Source organism: Macaca thibetana, chromosome 8 (genome assembly GCF_024542745.1).
Source record: "Macaca thibetana thibetana isolate TM-01 chromosome 8, ASM2454274v1, whole genome shotgun sequence".
NCBI lineage: Eukaryota > Metazoa > Chordata > Mammalia > Primates > Cercopithecidae > Macaca > Macaca thibetana.
In genome coordinates this window covers 58,355,674-58,374,244 of record NC_065585.1, presented here as the reverse complement: position 1 = coordinate 58,374,244, position 18,571 = coordinate 58,355,674, and the positions used below count along the sequence as shown (strand labels likewise).

At 41.9% G+C, this 18,571-nt stretch overlaps 1 protein-coding gene and 2 pseudogenes across 3 annotated transcripts in view; all 3 read right to left on the bottom strand.

Moving 5' to 3' along the window:
• Positions 1-18,571, bottom strand: part of CNGB3 (cyclic nucleotide gated channel subunit beta 3) — a 158,658-nt gene that overhangs the window by 76,186 nt on the left and 63,901 nt on the right. Inside the window, exons 4-7 of one of the 2 annotated variants that reach the window (XM_050801220.1) lie at positions 17,019-17,173; positions 14,182-14,334; positions 13,093-13,301; positions 177-227 (exon numbers count right to left, since the gene is read on the bottom strand). In XM_050801220.1, the coding sequence (XP_050657177.1) occupies positions 177-227; positions 13,093-13,301; positions 14,182-14,334; positions 17,019-17,173 (568 nt within the window). Of the gene's footprint in view, positions 1-176; positions 228-13,092; positions 13,302-14,181; positions 14,335-17,018; positions 17,174-18,571 lie in introns of those variants that run through there. The other variant, XM_050801221.1, reaches the window with a different exon arrangement.
• LOC126961154 (golgin subfamily A member 2-like) lies at positions 3,532-6,485 on the bottom strand (annotated as a pseudogene). The gene is made up of 2 exons (XR_007728204.1): positions 4,086-6,485; positions 3,532-4,003 (listed from the first exon to the last, which is right to left on the bottom strand). The product of XR_007728204.1 is annotated as a golgin subfamily A member 2-like (transcript).
• LOC126961551 (ubiquitin-conjugating enzyme E2 Q2-like) lies at positions 6,527-12,968 on the bottom strand (annotated as a pseudogene).

The following is an 18,571-nucleotide window of genomic DNA, read 5'->3' as shown; positions in this document are numbered from 1 at the left end:
GCACATACAAGGAAATATATCAGGTAATTATTGAGAGGCAGAAACTTCAGGCTTATCTTTGTCTAATAAAACTTCATATGTATAAACTTTGTTTATAGAAATCCATAGATGGGATTTAAAGTCAAAATGGTAAGAGATTACTTGAGCAATTTTGAAATTGTTTTTGAGTCACCTACCTGAAATTTTGTAGAAGTCCTGTAGTTTTTCCTTAGCTCATTTGGATCCACCTGAAACATATTTGTATTTTCATTAATTTTCGCCAATTTCATCAATTTTTTTCCTCACTTTTAAATTTATATTTAGAACTATTTCTCTTGGCTGGTTCCTTTCAATCTCAGCCAATCAATATGCTCCGTATTCTCAGGTTTTAAAACAAATAATGTTTGGTTTTAGTTTTCTTCTTCTTGCTCTATTGTTTGCCACAGTCAAGCTTCTCAAAAGAGTTGCCTACCTGCTTTACTCTATATCCTTCCCTCATATTTATCCTTAACTCATGGCAATTTGGTGGTAATTTGGCTTCTTCCCACTTCTCTCACTTCTTCAAGGCTAACAGTACAAAACCATCAATGACCTCCTAATGATGACACCCGGGGTATCATTTATGGCACTTAGCATCCTGTTATGGCACTCATCATAATTTGAAATGACACATATATTGTTTGGCTCATTTATTTAAAATTAGTCTACTCCATTAAATGGTAATCTATCTGAGGACAGGTTTGATTTTGCTTAGCAACTATATTTAACTAGTGCCTAGAATATACTAAAAGCCCAGTGAATATTTATTAAATGAATGAAGAAAGAAATGGAGAGATGAATAAAAACCTTTGAAGCATTAAAAATTTTTTTGGACAATTTTTTTCCTTGAAACTTTTTCTTTTCAAAGAATCTGTAATGCCACTCTTAGTTTATTTCTTCACTTCCTACTTTTCAATGTTCTTCTTGGATTCTTGGGCTAGTCATTTAAAAGTCAACATTCCCCAGGATTTAGCTCTCTTCTCTTTTCTCTTCATACTTGCTTCCTGGGAAATCTCACCCACTTTTATAGTTTCAGAGATTACCGTGTGGGTTGATGCTACCAAATCTCTGCTTCCACCTAATATCACTTTCTTGAGCTGTTGGGTAAGCAACTGCCCATTGTCTTCTTCACTTAGCAGATCCACTGCACCAAAACTGAATTCATCATCATTCTACATTGCCCTTGAGCCAAACTGTGCTCCTCCTCCTGCTTCCGAGTATCCTCTGAGCACCCTCAACTACACTGCTTAGTGGTCCTACCCTGCGTGGTCTCCCTCAGCCCTCATACAACCAATAGCCAAGTTCTGCTCATTCTTCTTCCGAAAATTTTCTCATGTCCATTCTCTCCTTTCTGGCACTATCTCTGACTTTAGTCTTGTTCCCCTGGAACAATTCTACAGTGGCAGCCAGATGATCTCTAAATCAGATCACTTAAAATCCTCGTTTATGTCAAATCCTGCAACTCCACATGATTTTAAGAAAAAAAAAAATGAAAGCACCTTTTCAGGGTATACAAAGCACTACTTTCTGTTTCCCACTCACTTCCTGGAGCATCCCAGGAACAGAACCCACTCTGTTCGGCAGTTCCTCAAATGCATCATAGTAATGCCTTCGCCCATGCTGTCCCACAGCTCAGAACATGTTTTTCCTTTTTTCTTGTGGAGGAAAAAGGTGCAGGTAACACCAACTCATCCATCAAGATTTGGACTAAGGGTCTTCTCTGTCAGATGGTTTTCTCTGAGCTTTATAGCACCCTGGCCATGCCTTTTCATGACTCACAACATAAAATCCTACCATTTTTCTTTTGCCGGTCTGTCCTAGACATTCTGAGCTATGTGAGAGAGTAGGGTCCAATCTTTTTCCTCTATTTCCTCAGTTCCTAACACAGTGTCTAACACATAGTAGGTGTTCAATAAATGTGTGACAAGTGATAGATGACTAGAATGGCATTTGTTAATATTCAGACCTAAAAGAATTAATGTGAATATTGGACTTATATGTTTCACTTATATGTAATAAGGGATTTTCTAAGGGCTCTTAATTAGTTGACCGAAGCATTATAACTTGGACACATGGAAGTAGCATCTTCTAACAATTATCATTCAGGCTGTCTGGAAGTTTTAAACTGCTGTTTGAGCAATGTTAAAGATTGGTTAGTCAACTCCCAAGTTACTCCCCACACTACTGCCTTTTTTGGCTTTAATTTTTACTCATATACACATACTAAATTTTACATAAATATATTAGAAAATATATGACATGCTCATTTAATGATTTTTACTGTGAAACAAAATGGCCTACATAGGTAGACATAGATACAGGTTCAAATAAATAGCCTTATAAATCATGTACCACAAGAGTAAAATCAGTCACTTCCTTCAAAGCTTATATGGGACAGCCAGATAGATATCAAGTGCCAGACAGTTAAGTTAAAATACTACTTCCACCCTGCACCCAGGAAGAATGTTCTTAGCACATTTGTCTGTTTACTTTCAAGGTTGTCAATGATTCTATGATTGAGTAAATGTAAATGCAACTAAAACTTGCTAGATTAAATTAAATGCCATGTAGTGATTTTAAATTCTATCTTCTTTAGAGCAGTAAATCAACTTGGCATCATTAGCCTTACGAGGATCAGCATGCTTACCGGTAACAATTAGGTACTTATTTTTAAAATGTCACCCCACTTAATTCTCTCTCCCTCTTTTAAGCCTCATCATTATGCCACAGACATTTCTTCAGGGGAGGCTTACTTAAGAAGGATATGCTAATTGCACCTAAATCCTTTTCCAATGGATACTTTTTGAAGAAGATCTACTCAAGTGTTAGTATATTTATGCAGTATTCACCTCTTCTTCCCCCACACCATGGCTAAATCCGTTTATTCCAAAATAAAAAGCAAAATAAACAGAAATTGCATCACCAGGGCACCATGACCCCATCCCTGCCTCCTTTCTCTGTCCCATGCTATCAATAAAGAAGTTTCCGAGCCCCAAATAATTACTAAAACCTCCTCTCCATGTGCCAGCTTCAACCTCCTCTATGTATAGTACAGGGGGTGGCCCTACCCCTGGAATTACAAAATGTTATGCAGATACAATATGTCCACTGGGGAAGGGGAGTCACCCCCAGCAGCCTGTTCTCTTGCGTGTTCTACATTTAGCCCCATTGTCCTGCCTCAGCTGCCTCTCCAAATAAGAAGATGGGAGCCCCTGTGAGGGAAAAGTTGCTTTAGTGAGAGTAAGGCCATCAGGGAGGCCACCAGGCCTCCTCCAAATAAATCAACTCTATGAGCCTCTGGCTCTTAAATAACCACAATAATCATCCAGAAATTAAGGACTCAGCCCGGGCCAAGGTGGCAAAGGGTCTGCACTTGTTTGTCTCCCCACATCACACAGGGATCTTACCTTGCTACTCTAAAGATAATGGGGTGACTGGGAAGGGGTGGTAAGGACCTGATGGGGATGAGCTTCTGGCCCCACTTCTCCAAGCTTTGCTGACAGTGGCCGGCTTTTAGATGACGGTGATCTTCACCTCATTTCTCGTCAGCACGATAGAAAAATGGAATGCAGGGGTTGCTGCCCAAGCCTGGGTGCTCCTGGGGGTTCTGCATCTCAGGAAGCAGCTGCATAACCTGCTGTGCAGTGGGATTGTCATGGTGAGAACCCTCCCCGGCCTCTCCTTGTGCAGGTTCCACACTGTGGACGAGGCGCATATTGCAAAGATCACCCTGCTTGTTGGTAGTCCCAAGCTCCTGGGGGAGCTGTGGTGCCTGGAGCGGGCTCATCAGCAGGGTTCTGGGCAGCTGCCAGGAATTTGCCATGGCACTTGTTGTGGTTGCCCACAAGCTGCAACACCAGCTCCTGCAGCTCCAGCAGCTTCACTTTCATCTTCTTCTTGTCCTGGGCCAGCCTGCTCATGTATTCCTTCTGTCGCCACATCTTCAACACTGCCCTCTGGCTCTGGTACAGTGTGATGTACTTTCCTGCCGGAGGATAGGGTTCAGACACTGGGACCCCTCCGACCACAGTGCAGCTCCCCCTGCCATGTCCTGGCCTCCCGCACACTGATGACATCTGTCTCTCCAGACAGCTGGATACAGTGACGTTCCAGCTTTTCCATCTGCTCCTTCAGGTCCACCTTCTCCTGCATGAGCTCCATAAAGTGGCTCTGAGGCTTTTCCATGGCCCCCTGGAGGGCCTGGTGGGCCTTCCCACACACAGAATTGTCTCCAGTCCCTGGGGCTAGGGCTGCTGCCTCTGGCTCCTTCTGGACCGAGGCCACCAGGTGAGCCAGACACTTACAGCTCACCCTTTGCTCCTTCAGCTGCCCACGTGGCTGTGCCTGCTCCTCTTCGGCACTGGCTACAGCTGAGTGTAAAAATGCCACCATGGCCTCCTGACTCTTCAGGTCCTCCAGGATGCTCAGCATGAGTGGAGGCGTCTCCTCCTTACTGTCCAGTCCATCTCCTTCCCCATGGAGAGCCACGAAGGTCAGCTGGGCCTGTAGCTGCTGCTTCTGCTGGCTGGTGGCTTCCAGGTGCTCCTGGGTCTCCTGCAACTCTTGGCAGGCCATCTCAGCCACCACTTTGCCCTGAGCTTCCTCCTGCTGCAGCTGGTCTATGAGCTGGGTCTGCAGCAGTAACTGCTTGTGGAGCTCCTTCTCAGAGGGCACCTGCTGAAAGGTGGCCACCTGCTGCTGATAGGCCTCCATGTACTGCTGCAGGTGACCCAGGTACTGATCTCACTACTGCTGCAGACTCTGAGCCTCTTGGCTTTTCAGTTCTACCATCTCCTTCAGCTCACCCAGCTTCTTGCCCAGCTCCTTCTTGATGTACTGCTCTGACTGCAGTTTGCTGGTGATCTCCATGTTCTCATTTTTCAGCTTCATGAAGCCACTCTGCAGCTCGGCCATCTGCTCCTTGAGCTCACCATTCTGAGAGACTGCATGATTGATGGTGGCGAGGTCATTCTGCATGGTCTCCAAGGTTTGGGCCTGCGCACCTCTGCCTGCTCCTCCCAGAGCTCAGCCTTCTGCTCCAGCTCCAGCTCCAGCAGTCTCTCCTCCTGCTCTTGGTTCGGGCAACTCAAACCCTCATTGTCTGGCACCTGGGCTTGGAGCTGTCCTGCCAGACCCTCTAGCTCCTCCTGCAGGTGCTCGGCCTCCACTTGTAGCTGCTGCTCCACCTCAGAGGGCCCTGCTGGGGGCTCCAGGAGCAGGGGTTCAGCCATGTGGTTCCTCAGTTCGGCCAAGCTCGTCTCCAGCTCCTGTACCTGACTCATGCTGTGCCCCTTCTCCTCCCTCAACCTGTGCACCTGCTCTGACATCAGCTGCATCCTCTGCTACCACATGGTGCTCCCTCCTTTCAGATTTTCAGTATATTGATCTTTCTCTATCTGTAGCTGTTTCAGCAACTCTGTAACCTGCCCCAGGTGTGCTTTCAGTGTGCCTGATCCTCCATGGCCTGCTGTAACTGCTGGTTAGCATTAGGGGGTTCACACTGGCTTGAGGACTGTTGAAGCAGGAGCTTGGCCCTCTCCAGCTTCTTTTGCAGCTCCTCTAAGTTGAGCTGGACCCCTGACTTCTCCGATACTAGGACTCAAGTTTCTCTTCTAGTTCTGAGTTCTGCTGCTTCAGATCCTCATATAACTCCAGCCGGAGGGCATCTCTCTTTTTGGTTAACTCTTTGCTGTACTTGCCCATCATCTTCTGCTGTGTAGAGACAGCAGAGAGAGCCTGCTCCAACTCTCCCACATGCTGCCAGGAATACTGCAGGCGGCTGGCCAGATCCTTTCACTCTCCTTCAAACTACCTGGTAGCACGCTGAGTGTAATACAGGGCTGTCCATAACTCTGCTTTCTTGGACATGAGTATCCCTATGGTCTGAATTTGAACCTGTAACTACTCCCTTTGGGCTCCCTGCTTTCAATTCCTTGCTTTCTTTTCTTCTTCCAGTTGATCCAGAATTCTGTTGTTTCTGTTGTTTCTCCAGATCCTTCAGGTTAGCAGATGATGCAGGGCTCTCCCCATTGACAAAGGATGTAGACTCAGAGGCAAGACCATTGAGCTGTTGGGAGAGTTGCCCTGGGCTCCCGGTCAATGAGAAAGTCTTGGTTTCATCCATGAGGTTGGGACCAATGTTAGCATCATGATTCTGAGGTGCCGCCATGTTAGTGTGACTGGCACCAGGGGAAGAGACACCACCAGCTAACATGGTGTCATGAGCAGACAGTTGTAGGGGAGAAGCGTGGTCTTTGGATGTATCATCAGGTGAATGGCAACCAACAGAAGTGGTTGTCTCAGGGTTGCTGCCATTTTTAATTTTCTCCTTTTTTTGCTCTTGTACCTACACCAGGGTATTTTCTGTGCTGATATTCTCTCAATGTTTTCTTGGCCACAGCCAATTTGCTCTGTAGGGTTTCTTCCGACATCACAGGGCAGGGTGGGAGGCGGGGTTGGGGCCACATCAGCACGATCCTGGCAACCACTGCTAAACACATCCAGTCATCTACCAGGCAGATGTGCAACTGAGCCAGAGGAGAAGTAACCAGGGCCACACTAGAACGCAGAATGGGGCATGGCCTCAATGCTCCAAGCCCATTGGTCGATGAGAAAGATGAAAGGGAAAGGAAGCATGGCCAGGCGGCAGTGTGTCCAGAGGGACCATTTTTCTCATGCATCTGAACAATGGAATTATAGAATTGTTGGGCTCTTGCTAGATTATATTGATTCTTATTTGCTCCAAACTGCACTCTGGCTTTGCCTCTGACTAAGATGGCATTTATTTGCATGATGACCAATTCCATTGTGTAGGCACAGCTACAGCCCTGTTTTGTGAGAAGTTCCATATACAGTGCTCCCCCACCCAATACATACCCTCCTGAGAGAACAGGTAACACCACTCGAACAAATGGAGGATCAAATGGAAAATTATCCTGCTACCCTCCAAAGTCTGTGAATTCCAATACTAAAAACTTGGCAATTCAGTTTAAGGTCCTCTTCACAAGGCCAGTTAGCTCAAGGCAATAACATTCTTCCCAGGCCTCTTAAGAAATACTCCTACCCCAGAAAAGGCCCTTGTTTCTGGTATCAGGAAGCATGGTCCAGAAACACAAATCCAATAGAATTTCAGCCATTTACCTCTCAGATCGTCCCCTCCCTGAAGTTCTACTTTCCTGTTGTGTGTGTGTGTGTGTGTGTGTGTGTGTGTGTGTATTTTGTGTTTTGTTTTCGGCTTTGGTGCTTCATTCGTTCCCCCATATGAACCAGTAGAAATGTAGCCATTAGCAACTTCGGTCAATATATAACAGATTCATACTTTAGGACGACAACCCAGTTGACAACCACAACAGTTTCTTAAAAGATATGTTAAACAAAAAATATTCTATCTTCCTTTTTCTTTTCCGATCTGAAGATCATTGTGCAAAAGACTATCAGGGTCGACCTTCTGCAGTTTAACATGCCAGTCATGTACTGTCATTTATGAGTTCCACTGAATAAATCCTTTCCAAGCAATATTACTCATGCTTTTGTCAGAAGGTAAAAATCATGTAAGAGTTAATTCTCTTTCAGGAAGAAGACAAAGTTCCAGCAGACCTGTTTTATAACTCCGTGATCTGTATACGTCCCTGAGCTCTTTCATAAGTCTATCTGAAGCTTGCACTGACCCAAACACCACACCACATTTAAATGGTCTTGCCTTTGAGTCTTCCTAATTTTCTGTAATGTTGCCAAATTTTCTTTTTCAATTCCTTCATCCTCTGACTTTTTCCCACTAGTAAGTTCTTCTTCCTTCATCTTATAGTGATTTAAGTATTTTGTATCTCCAACCATCTATTCTTCTTCTGAAGTCACTTCTGTTTTCCCATTCTGACCCATGGGTAGTGGTTGATCTAGCATCTCAAACATGCAGGTCCTTAGGAAGGTTATATAATCTGCAGAGTTCACATATCAACTACTTCAATTACTGACGAAGGTGATTGTTGTTCTTAGTATCTTCTAGACATTCCAGAACTGATGTCAGATTTGGGTTATCAGAGTCCACAAACCGTATTGGTGAAAAAGATGGATAGGATTCTCGGAATCTCTAGGCACAAGAAGAGGCTCAACCCATCATGGGACAGTCTTGGCCTCGTGGTGGCTTGTCCACAGGAGATTCGGCAATGTGTAAATATTCAGGAGACTGGCCCAGGTGCAGGGCTGCGCGGGTGCGCTGCTGTCCCTGTCCCGCCGCCGCCAACTCAGTCCGTGAGGCTGAGCATGGGGTGCCACTGTTGTGAGCCTGTGCCAAGCCGCACACCGCGACCAGTATTCACTTCTTCTGAAAACAATTCATAGAAACTTCATAATTTTACACAGGACAGATGGAAGAAGTATTTTAAAATAATATTACCTGAAATAGTTATAATGCAGATTAATTATTCAAGGAAATAAAATCCTTGAACTGAGATTACCATTCATTCACTCCTTCAAACATTTCTTGAGTGTACTCTAAGTTCCTAGGTTAGATAAAGAAGTGAATCGAATACTGTCCCTACTCTCAAGAAACTTATCCTCAGGTAAGAAAGAGAGATACATAGACAAATAGGAGACAAGAGGGAAAAGTAAAGTGTGTGGACATCCATTCATTTAATTCATTTAACAATCAACTGTGTGTTTTCTACATGCCAGACCCCGAGCTAGGTGTCTTATTCAATCTTCATAATAGGTTTATGAGGTGGGTGCTGAGATAGCCGGGTGGGAGGGGGTTGCTGCAGAAACTCCAGCCAGCCTGCCCACTGAGGTGGAGCCTTGGAAAGTTTGCTACATTTGCAGTAGGGAGGAGCCTAGCCCCTCCTCTTCCTGTGTGGAACCTGGAATTTGAACAGTGGGCAGGAAGCACTCTAGCAGGGGGCTCTGGCTTTGTGGAGGATCCCTGTTCCCCCCCTTTTTAAACCTTTTCACCTAATAAAACCCTGCTTCGTTCACCTTTCAAACCATCTCTGAGCCTACATTTTCATGGCCATGGGACAGACAAGGACCCTGTCTTTAACTGAACTAAGGAAAAGTCCTGCAACAGTACGACTATTCCTATTTTGGGGGATGAAAAAGATTGTATTCAATGAAAGGGTAAGTTTACTTTCTTCAAGTTAATGCTATTAGCAAATTTCAGAAGTGAAATTTGACCCCGGACTGTTTGTTTCTACTACTTCATAATTAGTCTAATCAATATTTAACACAATTAAATAATAGAATTATGAGTAAAGTGTAGGAAACACAGAGAAGGGAGTGGTTTTCTTCAGATTGGTTTATAAAGAGCAATTGAGAGGTTTAAGTACCAAAAGCAGTTGACTATAAAGGAAGGCCTAATTGACATTGTAACTAGATGACAGCGAGGATTTCTGTGAATTTTGCAAAGGGTTGCGGATGTGTCTCTTACCTAAATAATCTTCACTGTCATTTCCAACTCAATTTCTGCTATCTCTAAAGGAAATTACATACAACAGACTAATGGTTCGACTGCATTTCAAAATTCTGTTATCTTTGTAGCATCACTTTTAGGAGAAAGATTTTATAAGTAAATGCTGTGAAAAACTTATAAGTCCTCCTGGTTTCTATTGTAGCTGTTAGCACCTCAATCTGTTGTCTGTTACTTGTTTGTTTTCCTTCAAAGCCTTGGGGAATTAATATTTCCATCCTCCAGTTATGGTGCAGTTATTTAATAAATGAATTAAGTAGATGTATCTACCTAGCAACTGTAGGTATTTAATAAATGTTTCTTGAATGAATGAATGAATGAATGATTCAGTGGTGTATACCAATGGTAGCATAGATAGCTAAATATAGTGAGACCTTCAGGTTGGGTACTCAATGTGCATAGTCTTCTTACGAAAATGTAATCAAGTTTCAAAGGCTGCAGCTACTTACTCTAAATTAAAGAAACCATTAATTTGGTTTCTTTAATTGAACAAACAAAGCAATTATTTCCTGCTCTATATTTGTAGCTTATGATAATGCATTTTAAATAGAGCTCGTTGCGTGTGTTTTTTACTGGTTATTTTTCTTGGTTTTAACACTCATTGTGTGCAAAGGCCTCTTAGAAAATTCAAAATAAAAGTCTCCCTTTATGGATTTTGTCATTTTCCATTTGTCAGATATTGATTTTCTCCCCCCTTGTAAGTCTAATGGAGGTTGAAATTAGTGTTCCTTTTTTTGTTGTTGTTTACTTCTTATTTGTACACTGTCATCACCATTCATCAAGCTGCCAGGTTGCTCTGGGGATGGGTGCTGGTGAGTTAACTAGTGTTCTAAAGTCTGCACAAGGAATATTTTGAATAGACTTTTGGTATAGCTTTGGCTTTTGCCTTTAGTATTTCTTTCTAGGAAAGATTTCAAATATAGAAAACACTTCCTAGAAAATGACAATTTTTTAAGGAAGAAAAAATATTCAAAACTATTGCTTTCAGCTTTTTGATAATTTAAGACCTTCTGAAGATCCAACAGAAAATATTAAGAAGATTAAGCAACCTAACTATCTTCTTGAAAATTCTACATGAACCTAAGGTGCCATATAGTCAGTCAGTCTGCTCTTCCTATCGTGACACTGGAGGACATGTTCTGTGCAGCCCTTGCTGAGCCTTGGGAGGAGGATGGCACATTGGCCACAGTTGGAAAGGAAGCATCCTTCTAGTTAGCTGGGGAAGGGGCTTGGGCTAGTGGCTATAACACTTGGATTTGTGCTTGTGAAAACACATTTGTCTGTTTCTCAGATTGACTGGATTCACAATAAACTTCCCTTAACACCGAGAGTAAATCCAGGAGAAGATAATTTATCCTAAGGGTAAGAATGCTAATTTCTTAGGAAGGGCACTGCATTTGATCATGAGAAATAGGATGTGATGAATTTGGCAGGTAAAGAATAAAAAGATAGACCCATAGATGCCATATTCATTAAAAAACAAAACACCAGTGGAGGTGTTCTATGTACTTGTGATTTGCCCATATCTGTGAGGGGTGTGGCTACCTGTCTGTGGTTTGGCTATATTGATGGAGATACGGATGGCTCATTTCTCTTTCATTCTCTTACCACACTGAATAATAGTATATTTTGCAATGGTGGAAATCTTCTGTGCTGTCCACTAGACATGTGGTTGTTGAGTTCTGGAAATATGAACAATGTGGCTGAGAAATCTGAATTTTTAATGTTATTTAATTGTAACTAATTCAAATTTAAATTTGAATGGACATATTTGCCTAGTGGTCACTGTATTGGACAGTGCGGTGAATCCACATTGATTCAAATGGTCATGACCATACAATGGCCAAAAAACAAGTGAAAAAATGCTCCACATCACTAATCATCAGAGAAATGCAAATCAAAACCACAATGAGATACCATCTCATAGAAGTTAGAATGGCTATTACTAAAAATTCAAAAAACAGCTGATGCTGGCAAAGGCTGCAGAGAGAAGGGAACACTTATAAACTGTTGGTGGGAGGGCAAATTAGTTCAGCCACTGTGGAAATCAACTTGGAGATTTTTCAAAAAACTTAAAACAGAACTACCATTTGACCCAGCAATCCCATTACTGGGTATATATCCAAAAGAAGACAAATCTTTCTAACAAAAAGACACATGCACCTGCATGTTCATCGCAGCATTATTCACAATAGCAAAGACATGAAATCATTCTAGGTACCCACTAATGGTGGACTGAATAAAGAGAATGTGGTACATATACACCATGGAACAAGATCATGTCCTTTACAGGAACATGGATGCAGCTGGAGGCCCTTATCCTAAGCAAATTAATGCAGGAACAGAAAACCAAATACAGCATGTTTTCACTTATAAGTGAAACATTGGGTACTTATGGACATAAAGATCCGAACAATAGAAATTGGGGATGACTAGAGGGAGGAGGACTGCAGGGAGGAAGCGGGGAAGGGTAGTAAACCTCGTTATTGGGTACTATGTCCAGTACCTGGGTCAATCATACCTCAAACCTCAGCATCACCCAAGATACCCAGGTAACAAACCTGTATGTGTATCCCCTGAATCTAAAATAAAAATTGGAAAAAAAAAGGGTCATGAAAGCTTTGCTTTCTAAGTTAGGTTTTCCCGAAGTGTCCAGGCCTAAAACCCTGTGCTTGATTTATCTACTACATGCAGACGCTGCACTCGGTTCCAGCTGCACAATGATAGACAAGGCACAGTCTGTGTCCTAAAATCTTACAGCCTAGTACTTTCTCACAACACCAGACTGTCTCCTAGGAAGGCTGAGTAGGTTCTAATGAGTGAAATCATACCTATCTTATTTATTAAAATATTGCGGTGAATGGTAGACTGTAACATGATAGAAAACAACTGCTTCACAGACTGTTTGAGGCTTGATTACCAGAGGAATATATAATAAATAGTTTCTTCTTTTGGCATTGATAATTGATCCATTTAAAAAACATTATTGAGGTAAAATATGTGTATAGTTTCAATATTTCAGACTTGGCACTCTCTTTATATGCTCAAGTATTGTCAAATTCTGAAAAACTTGCTGACCTGAACCAGCGTGATTGTAGAGGCAAGGCCTGGGTTAGAATCCTGGCCCCTCTACTCTCTCGCTTTGGGCTTTAAGCAAATAACCTCTCTCCCTGAACCTCAGTTTCCTCATTTGTAAATAGGGCTAATTACATCTTTTTCATAGTGTCATTGAAAGGATTAAATGCGGTATTATAAGTAAATTAACTAGAACAATAATGCTAGCTGACATTTAATACTCATTCACTATGCACCAGATACAGTCTAGGCACTTCACAGGCCTCAATTTATTTAATCTTTCAATCAATATGATGGTGTTATTGTTATTTTCACTTTAAATATGAGGAAATTAAGGTACAGGGAGATGCATGTTTTCCAGCACATTGTGAACACTCAATGGCTGTTTTGTAATTGTTTTCTTATTATTATTGCTCATGATTTCTTGCAGTTGTCCACGCAGATAGCCAGTCAAACATTAAATAAAACAATGCTGTTATTTTTTGTAGCCCAATTAGATGTTATTCATGTTTCAGTTTCTGCCTTTTCCGAACCCCACTTACTATTATGTCTCCTCCTCTTATAAACTGGAGTCTGGGCTGGATAAATAGCATATCATAAAGGTAGATGATATCACATATGATGTCCACAATAAGCCAGTAGTGTATGTTGTCTGGGGTTTGATATGGGAAGACGAGGCGCAGTGGTATAAACCAGCAGTTCCAGTTATAGGCAAGGCTGACAATCAAGAGCCACAGGAGATAGAGTCGATCTGGAAAAACAGCAAGTGGAGCAATCCAAATGACAGAGAACAAACACAGAAAGAATTCTCTTGCTTAGTTTGGGGAGGTTGGGATACTAACCTCTAGAGAGCCGTTTGCCATAGGAGGCTCTATTAAACATTCAACACAATTCTGCCTCTGGACTGTGAGGCACCAGGCTTTACAAGAGATGTTAAATGATCTTATCACCTCTTCTGAAAGTGGATAGTTTCCTTCCAGTCTCCTGAAGAAGTGGCCACTCTGAGTCTGTCCACACAGGTAACTACTATTTGGATCAGGAAAGAATTTCACGAAAAGTCGGAAGGACTTTACACAGACATCACTGCAGCCGCAGATCTTTAGTTCCTCAGTAGTTAAGTTGCAGGATTGATTGCCCAGGGCAGGTGGCAGAAAGGCCACATCCTGCCAGAAGGAGGATGGCACTAAATGGGAGGGCAGAGGGTCAGCCCATTAACGTAGTCCATGTCCCTTCACACATAGCCCTTCTCTGCCTATGGGAGGCCGCAGGAAAGAATTTGTTCAATTAGAATAATCAACAATGTGAAGCCATGGAAGAAGACTGACACTTTATAATGAATTGCAAGTGTGTCAGTGCACATATTGTGGAGTGCTTTGGGCCTTCTTTTCCGAGGTAATTAGGGGCAGGAGAGGATCTGGACTGCCTTTTAAATATAGGCAGGAATATTATATTTCTTATCTTCACCAAAGATGGGCAAATGATCCTTTGCAGGTTATATAACTTCAATTCTGCTTGCTAGTTAGATTGAGATTATGAGGTAAGGAAAATAGAAGCTATCGGTGACTTCGAGTCACAGGGTTTCTTGGTGATAGCCAGCCGTCCCACTACAATAGTTCACCCTTTGTTAATACCTGTGTATGAATCTATGCTGCTTGGAAGTTTAAGTCGCTTTAAGTACTCTGTTAAAGGCATCTTCTTGACTTTGAAACACAACAGCCTGTAGTAATGTTCTTCTGTTGGCTTATCATCGCTTTCTTTTACTGGTGGTACAGCCGTGGGCTTTGCTTCGTAGGAAAAAAAAAAAAAGATGAAACATTTAAAGAGGTTAAGTTAGCTTAGTTAAAAACTTGAATTTCTTAACCAAACACCGAATGTTCTCACTCATAAGTGGGAGTTGAACAATGAGAACATATGGGCACAGGGAGGGGAACATCACACACTGGGGCCTATCAGGGGTGGGGGACAAGGGGAGGGATAGCATTAGGAGAAATACCTAATGTAGACCATGGGTTGATGGGTGCAGCAAACCACCACAGCGCATGTATACCTATGTAACAAACCTGCGTGTTCTGCACATATATCTCAGAACTGAAAGTATAAAAAAACCCAAAAAACTTGAATGTCTTAAAGTCAGAACATTTAGGAATCTTCCTCTTTTGATACAGACAGATGAAACAAAACCTTCATGACATTTAAAATAGTGACATTTATTTCACTGTGTGTGTGTGTATAAAGAAAAAATATGTCAATGTAAAAAATTAAAGGAAACACAATTTTTAAAATAAATAAATGTTTTTAAATTTTTCCAAAATAAAAAAAGAACAGGAAAAACTACTAAATGATGACAAAATTCAGGATAGTGATTACCTTGGCAAGGGGGCTTTGTCACCTGGGGAGACTGTAAGTCTTCTCTAGTGAGGGAAATGTCCTTTATCTTGGAGGGTGGTGATGGTGATGCAACAGGACTATTCATGTATAAAAACTATCCAAGCATGGCGGCACAGGCCTGTAGTCCCAGCTCCTTTGAAGGCTGAGGCAAGAGGATCATTTGAGCCCAAGAGTTAGAGGTGGCAGTGAGTTGTGACTGTGCCACTACACTCCAGCCTGGGTGACAGAGCAAGACCCTGCCACTAAAAGAATAAAATAAGATTAAATAAATATATAAATAAAATGTTTGTCTACACTGAAATATTTATGGATGGAATATAGTGTCTGGAATTTGCTTTAAAAATTCATTGTAACTCCAATGTTGTGGAAAATAAAATTTTAAAAAATGAAAAAAGAATATGTTAAAATAATTGAACTGTACACTTAATTGTGGATTTTACAGTTTATGTCTCAAATAAAAATGTAAAGTATAAAATAAAGGCATTCTCTAAAAAAGAAAACAAATCATGTTGTATATCCTAAAGTATACAATAGAAACAAAATAAAATAGTAACATTTATGAAAATATACAGGTAAGGAAAACACTGGAATTTGGAAATATGTAACAGGTTTAAAGCTCACAAATAAGGTGTCACAAAGGTGTTACAAATAGAATATTTTAAATACAAGCTTGATTTTCACATACTTTGGAGCATCAATAAAGTCAGAGATCAGAAACACTGCAAATGTACGTCATTCTGCAGGTTTTGGTTTGGTGCTTCTTTACCCTCACATATGTCACACACAATATTCTTTTCAATATATCTTTATAAAAGCATAATGACTATGATTTCTTTAAGCCTCTTCTGTTTAAAAAGAAACTGTTATACAATACACAGTTTATTTTGAAAACCCACATTCTCTTATACAGAACTATGAGGAAGCTCAACTCCATCCCATGTAATTATCAACTTGATTTGCTTTTATATGTTAAACAACCAAGCTTTGTTCTATTCTTTTTCTGTATATATATGTAAATATTTTACATAGATGTAATCATAGTATATATTATTTTTGTGCTCTACATATTGATTTTTTTTTTTTGGAGTCTCGCTCTGTCACCAGGCTGGAGTGCAGTGGCGCGATCTTGGCTCACTGCAACCTCTGCCTCCTGGGTTCAAGCGATTCCCCTGCCTCAGCCTCCCGAGTACCTGGGACTACAGACACGCGCCACCATGCCCAGCTAATTTTTTGTGTTTTAGTAGAGACGTGGTTTCACCATGTTGGCCAGGATGGTCTTGATCTCCTGACCTAGTAATCCACCCACTTCGGCATCCCAAAGTGCCAGGATTACAGGCATGAGCCACTGTGCCTGCCTGATTAATTTTCATAAACACATTTTTGTAATTATTAGGGTGGTTGATAATAGTCCCTCCCTTTACGTGATTGGTTTGTTGATGTCCTTTGCTCTGTTGGATACCCAGGTAATATTCCTGTATTTTTATAATATGTACTTTGCATAATATGGGTATTTTTAATATTTACAATAAAATTTGCTATAGAAGATACTGTTTGTGTCCTACACATATACCCTGAGCCTGGAGATCACCTGTAGGAGGGTTCCCTGTGTCTGTCGGAGGATTTCCTTGAGCAGGTTTACTTAAAGTGCTGGGGAGGTAACAGTATGAAGCTCCAGCACCAATCAGTTTCCTCCTCTTCCATTCAGATAATTCTCAAGTATGATCCACACAGCTTTTCAGCTGGATAAAGCCCCAATGGCACAGTAGGCCCTCACTATGTTGCCCAGGCTGGTTTCAAACTCCTAGGCTCAAGCAGTCCTCCTGTCTTGGTCTTCCAAAGTGCTTGGATTATAGGTGTGAGCCACTGCATCTGGCCAGTGATCCTCTTACTAACCCATCTGTACATCTTAACTTTCTTCTCTGTCTCACCACTTGTACCTTCCTGGATCACTCTCAAAATAAACTGTGTGTAAATAATTTTCTCAGGATCTGCTTTTGGGAGATCCAAACTGAAACATCTGCAAAACACAGGTACCCTCATTACTTCCTTCTTCCCAGTACTTGGAGGGAGCAATGCTTACCAGTTTGTGGGCTGGCTTCGGGTGAGGAGAGATCTCCCTCTACCAACTTTTTCTTGTAGAGGGCTGTTCTTTGACGCATTCTTTTCACCAGGTTGTGTAGCTGGGCATCAGCATACTCATTTATAACAGGAGCTGCAGGCGATTTGTTTTGTGGGCTAAATGAGAAAAAAATGGCAATAGAGATGGGCCCACGAAGAGATAGATACAAGGGAAGGATTAAACTTTTCACCTTCCTTATATATTCAAGATTATTAACTTCCCCTTCTTTTGCAATTGAATAGTACAATTCAAACATTAGGTTTAATGGAAATAGTGCTGGTGGAATACAGATTTGTTATTAAAAATATTAGAATCCTTAAATAGCAAGTGGTAACTCTTGACTATATTGGATCTTGATGACGGTGATTCTGTCATTACATTGTATCACTAGGACAAGTAAAGCTACAGATGGTGGGGCAGGCAGGCGCCTAAGATGACCCTAAGATTCCCTGCCCTTGGTATATGTGCCTGCATAATCCCGGGGACAATAAATATGGTGGTTTTATCCCCATCAATAGTCCATGTTATATGGCACAGTTGATAAGGAGATTATGTAGGTAGGCCTGATCTAATCATACCAGGTCTTTTAAAGTAGACTTCCTCCCACTGCTCACACAGCAAGAAGGCAGAGATTTGAAGCATAAGGGAGATTTTACTTGAGAGAAATTCACCATGGCTGATCGTGAAGAAGAGGGTCACCTGGTTAGAATTTCATGAGGCCTCTTGGAGGTTGAGAGTGATTCCTGGCTAGCTATTCATAAGAAAACAGGGACTTCAGAGGTACAACTGCAGGGAACTGATTTTGCCAAAAACCTGAGTGAGCTTGGAAGTAGATTCTTCACCAAAACCTCCCAATGGGAACCTGGTCTGGCCTGGCCAACACCTTGATTTCAGCCTTGTGAGACCTGAAGCCAAGAACCCAGCTGAGCCCACCCAGACTTCTGATTCAGACCCATTTGCTAATGTGGGCTTTAATTTAATTTTATTTATTTATCTTCAACTTTTATTTTTGGGTGTTGTTTTAAATCACTTAAGTATGTGGTAATTTGTTTTGTGGCAATAGAAAAATAATGTAGCTGCTGTGCTTCAATGAACTTCCTTTTGTTTTTTTGTTTTTGTTTTTGACTGAGTCTCACACTGTCACCCAGGCTAGAGTGCAGTGGTATGATCTTGGCTCACTGCAATCGCTGCCTCCCAGGTTCAAGCAATTCTCATGCCTCAGCCTCCCAAGTAGCTAGGACTGCAGGTGTGTGCCACCACACCCAGCTAATTTTTGTATTTTTAGTAGAGACTGGGTCTTACCATGTTGGCCAGGCTGGTCTCAAACTCCTGACCTCAGGTGATCTGCCCGCCCTGGCCTCCCACAGTGCTGGGATTACAGGCATGAGCCACCGTCCCTAACCAATGAACTTCCATTCTGAGAAAATATACAAACAGCCCAGCATGGAGCGTAGAGTAGACATTAGGATACTTCATCAAGACCTGAGTTTCCTCACAGATTTTCCTCAGAGCTC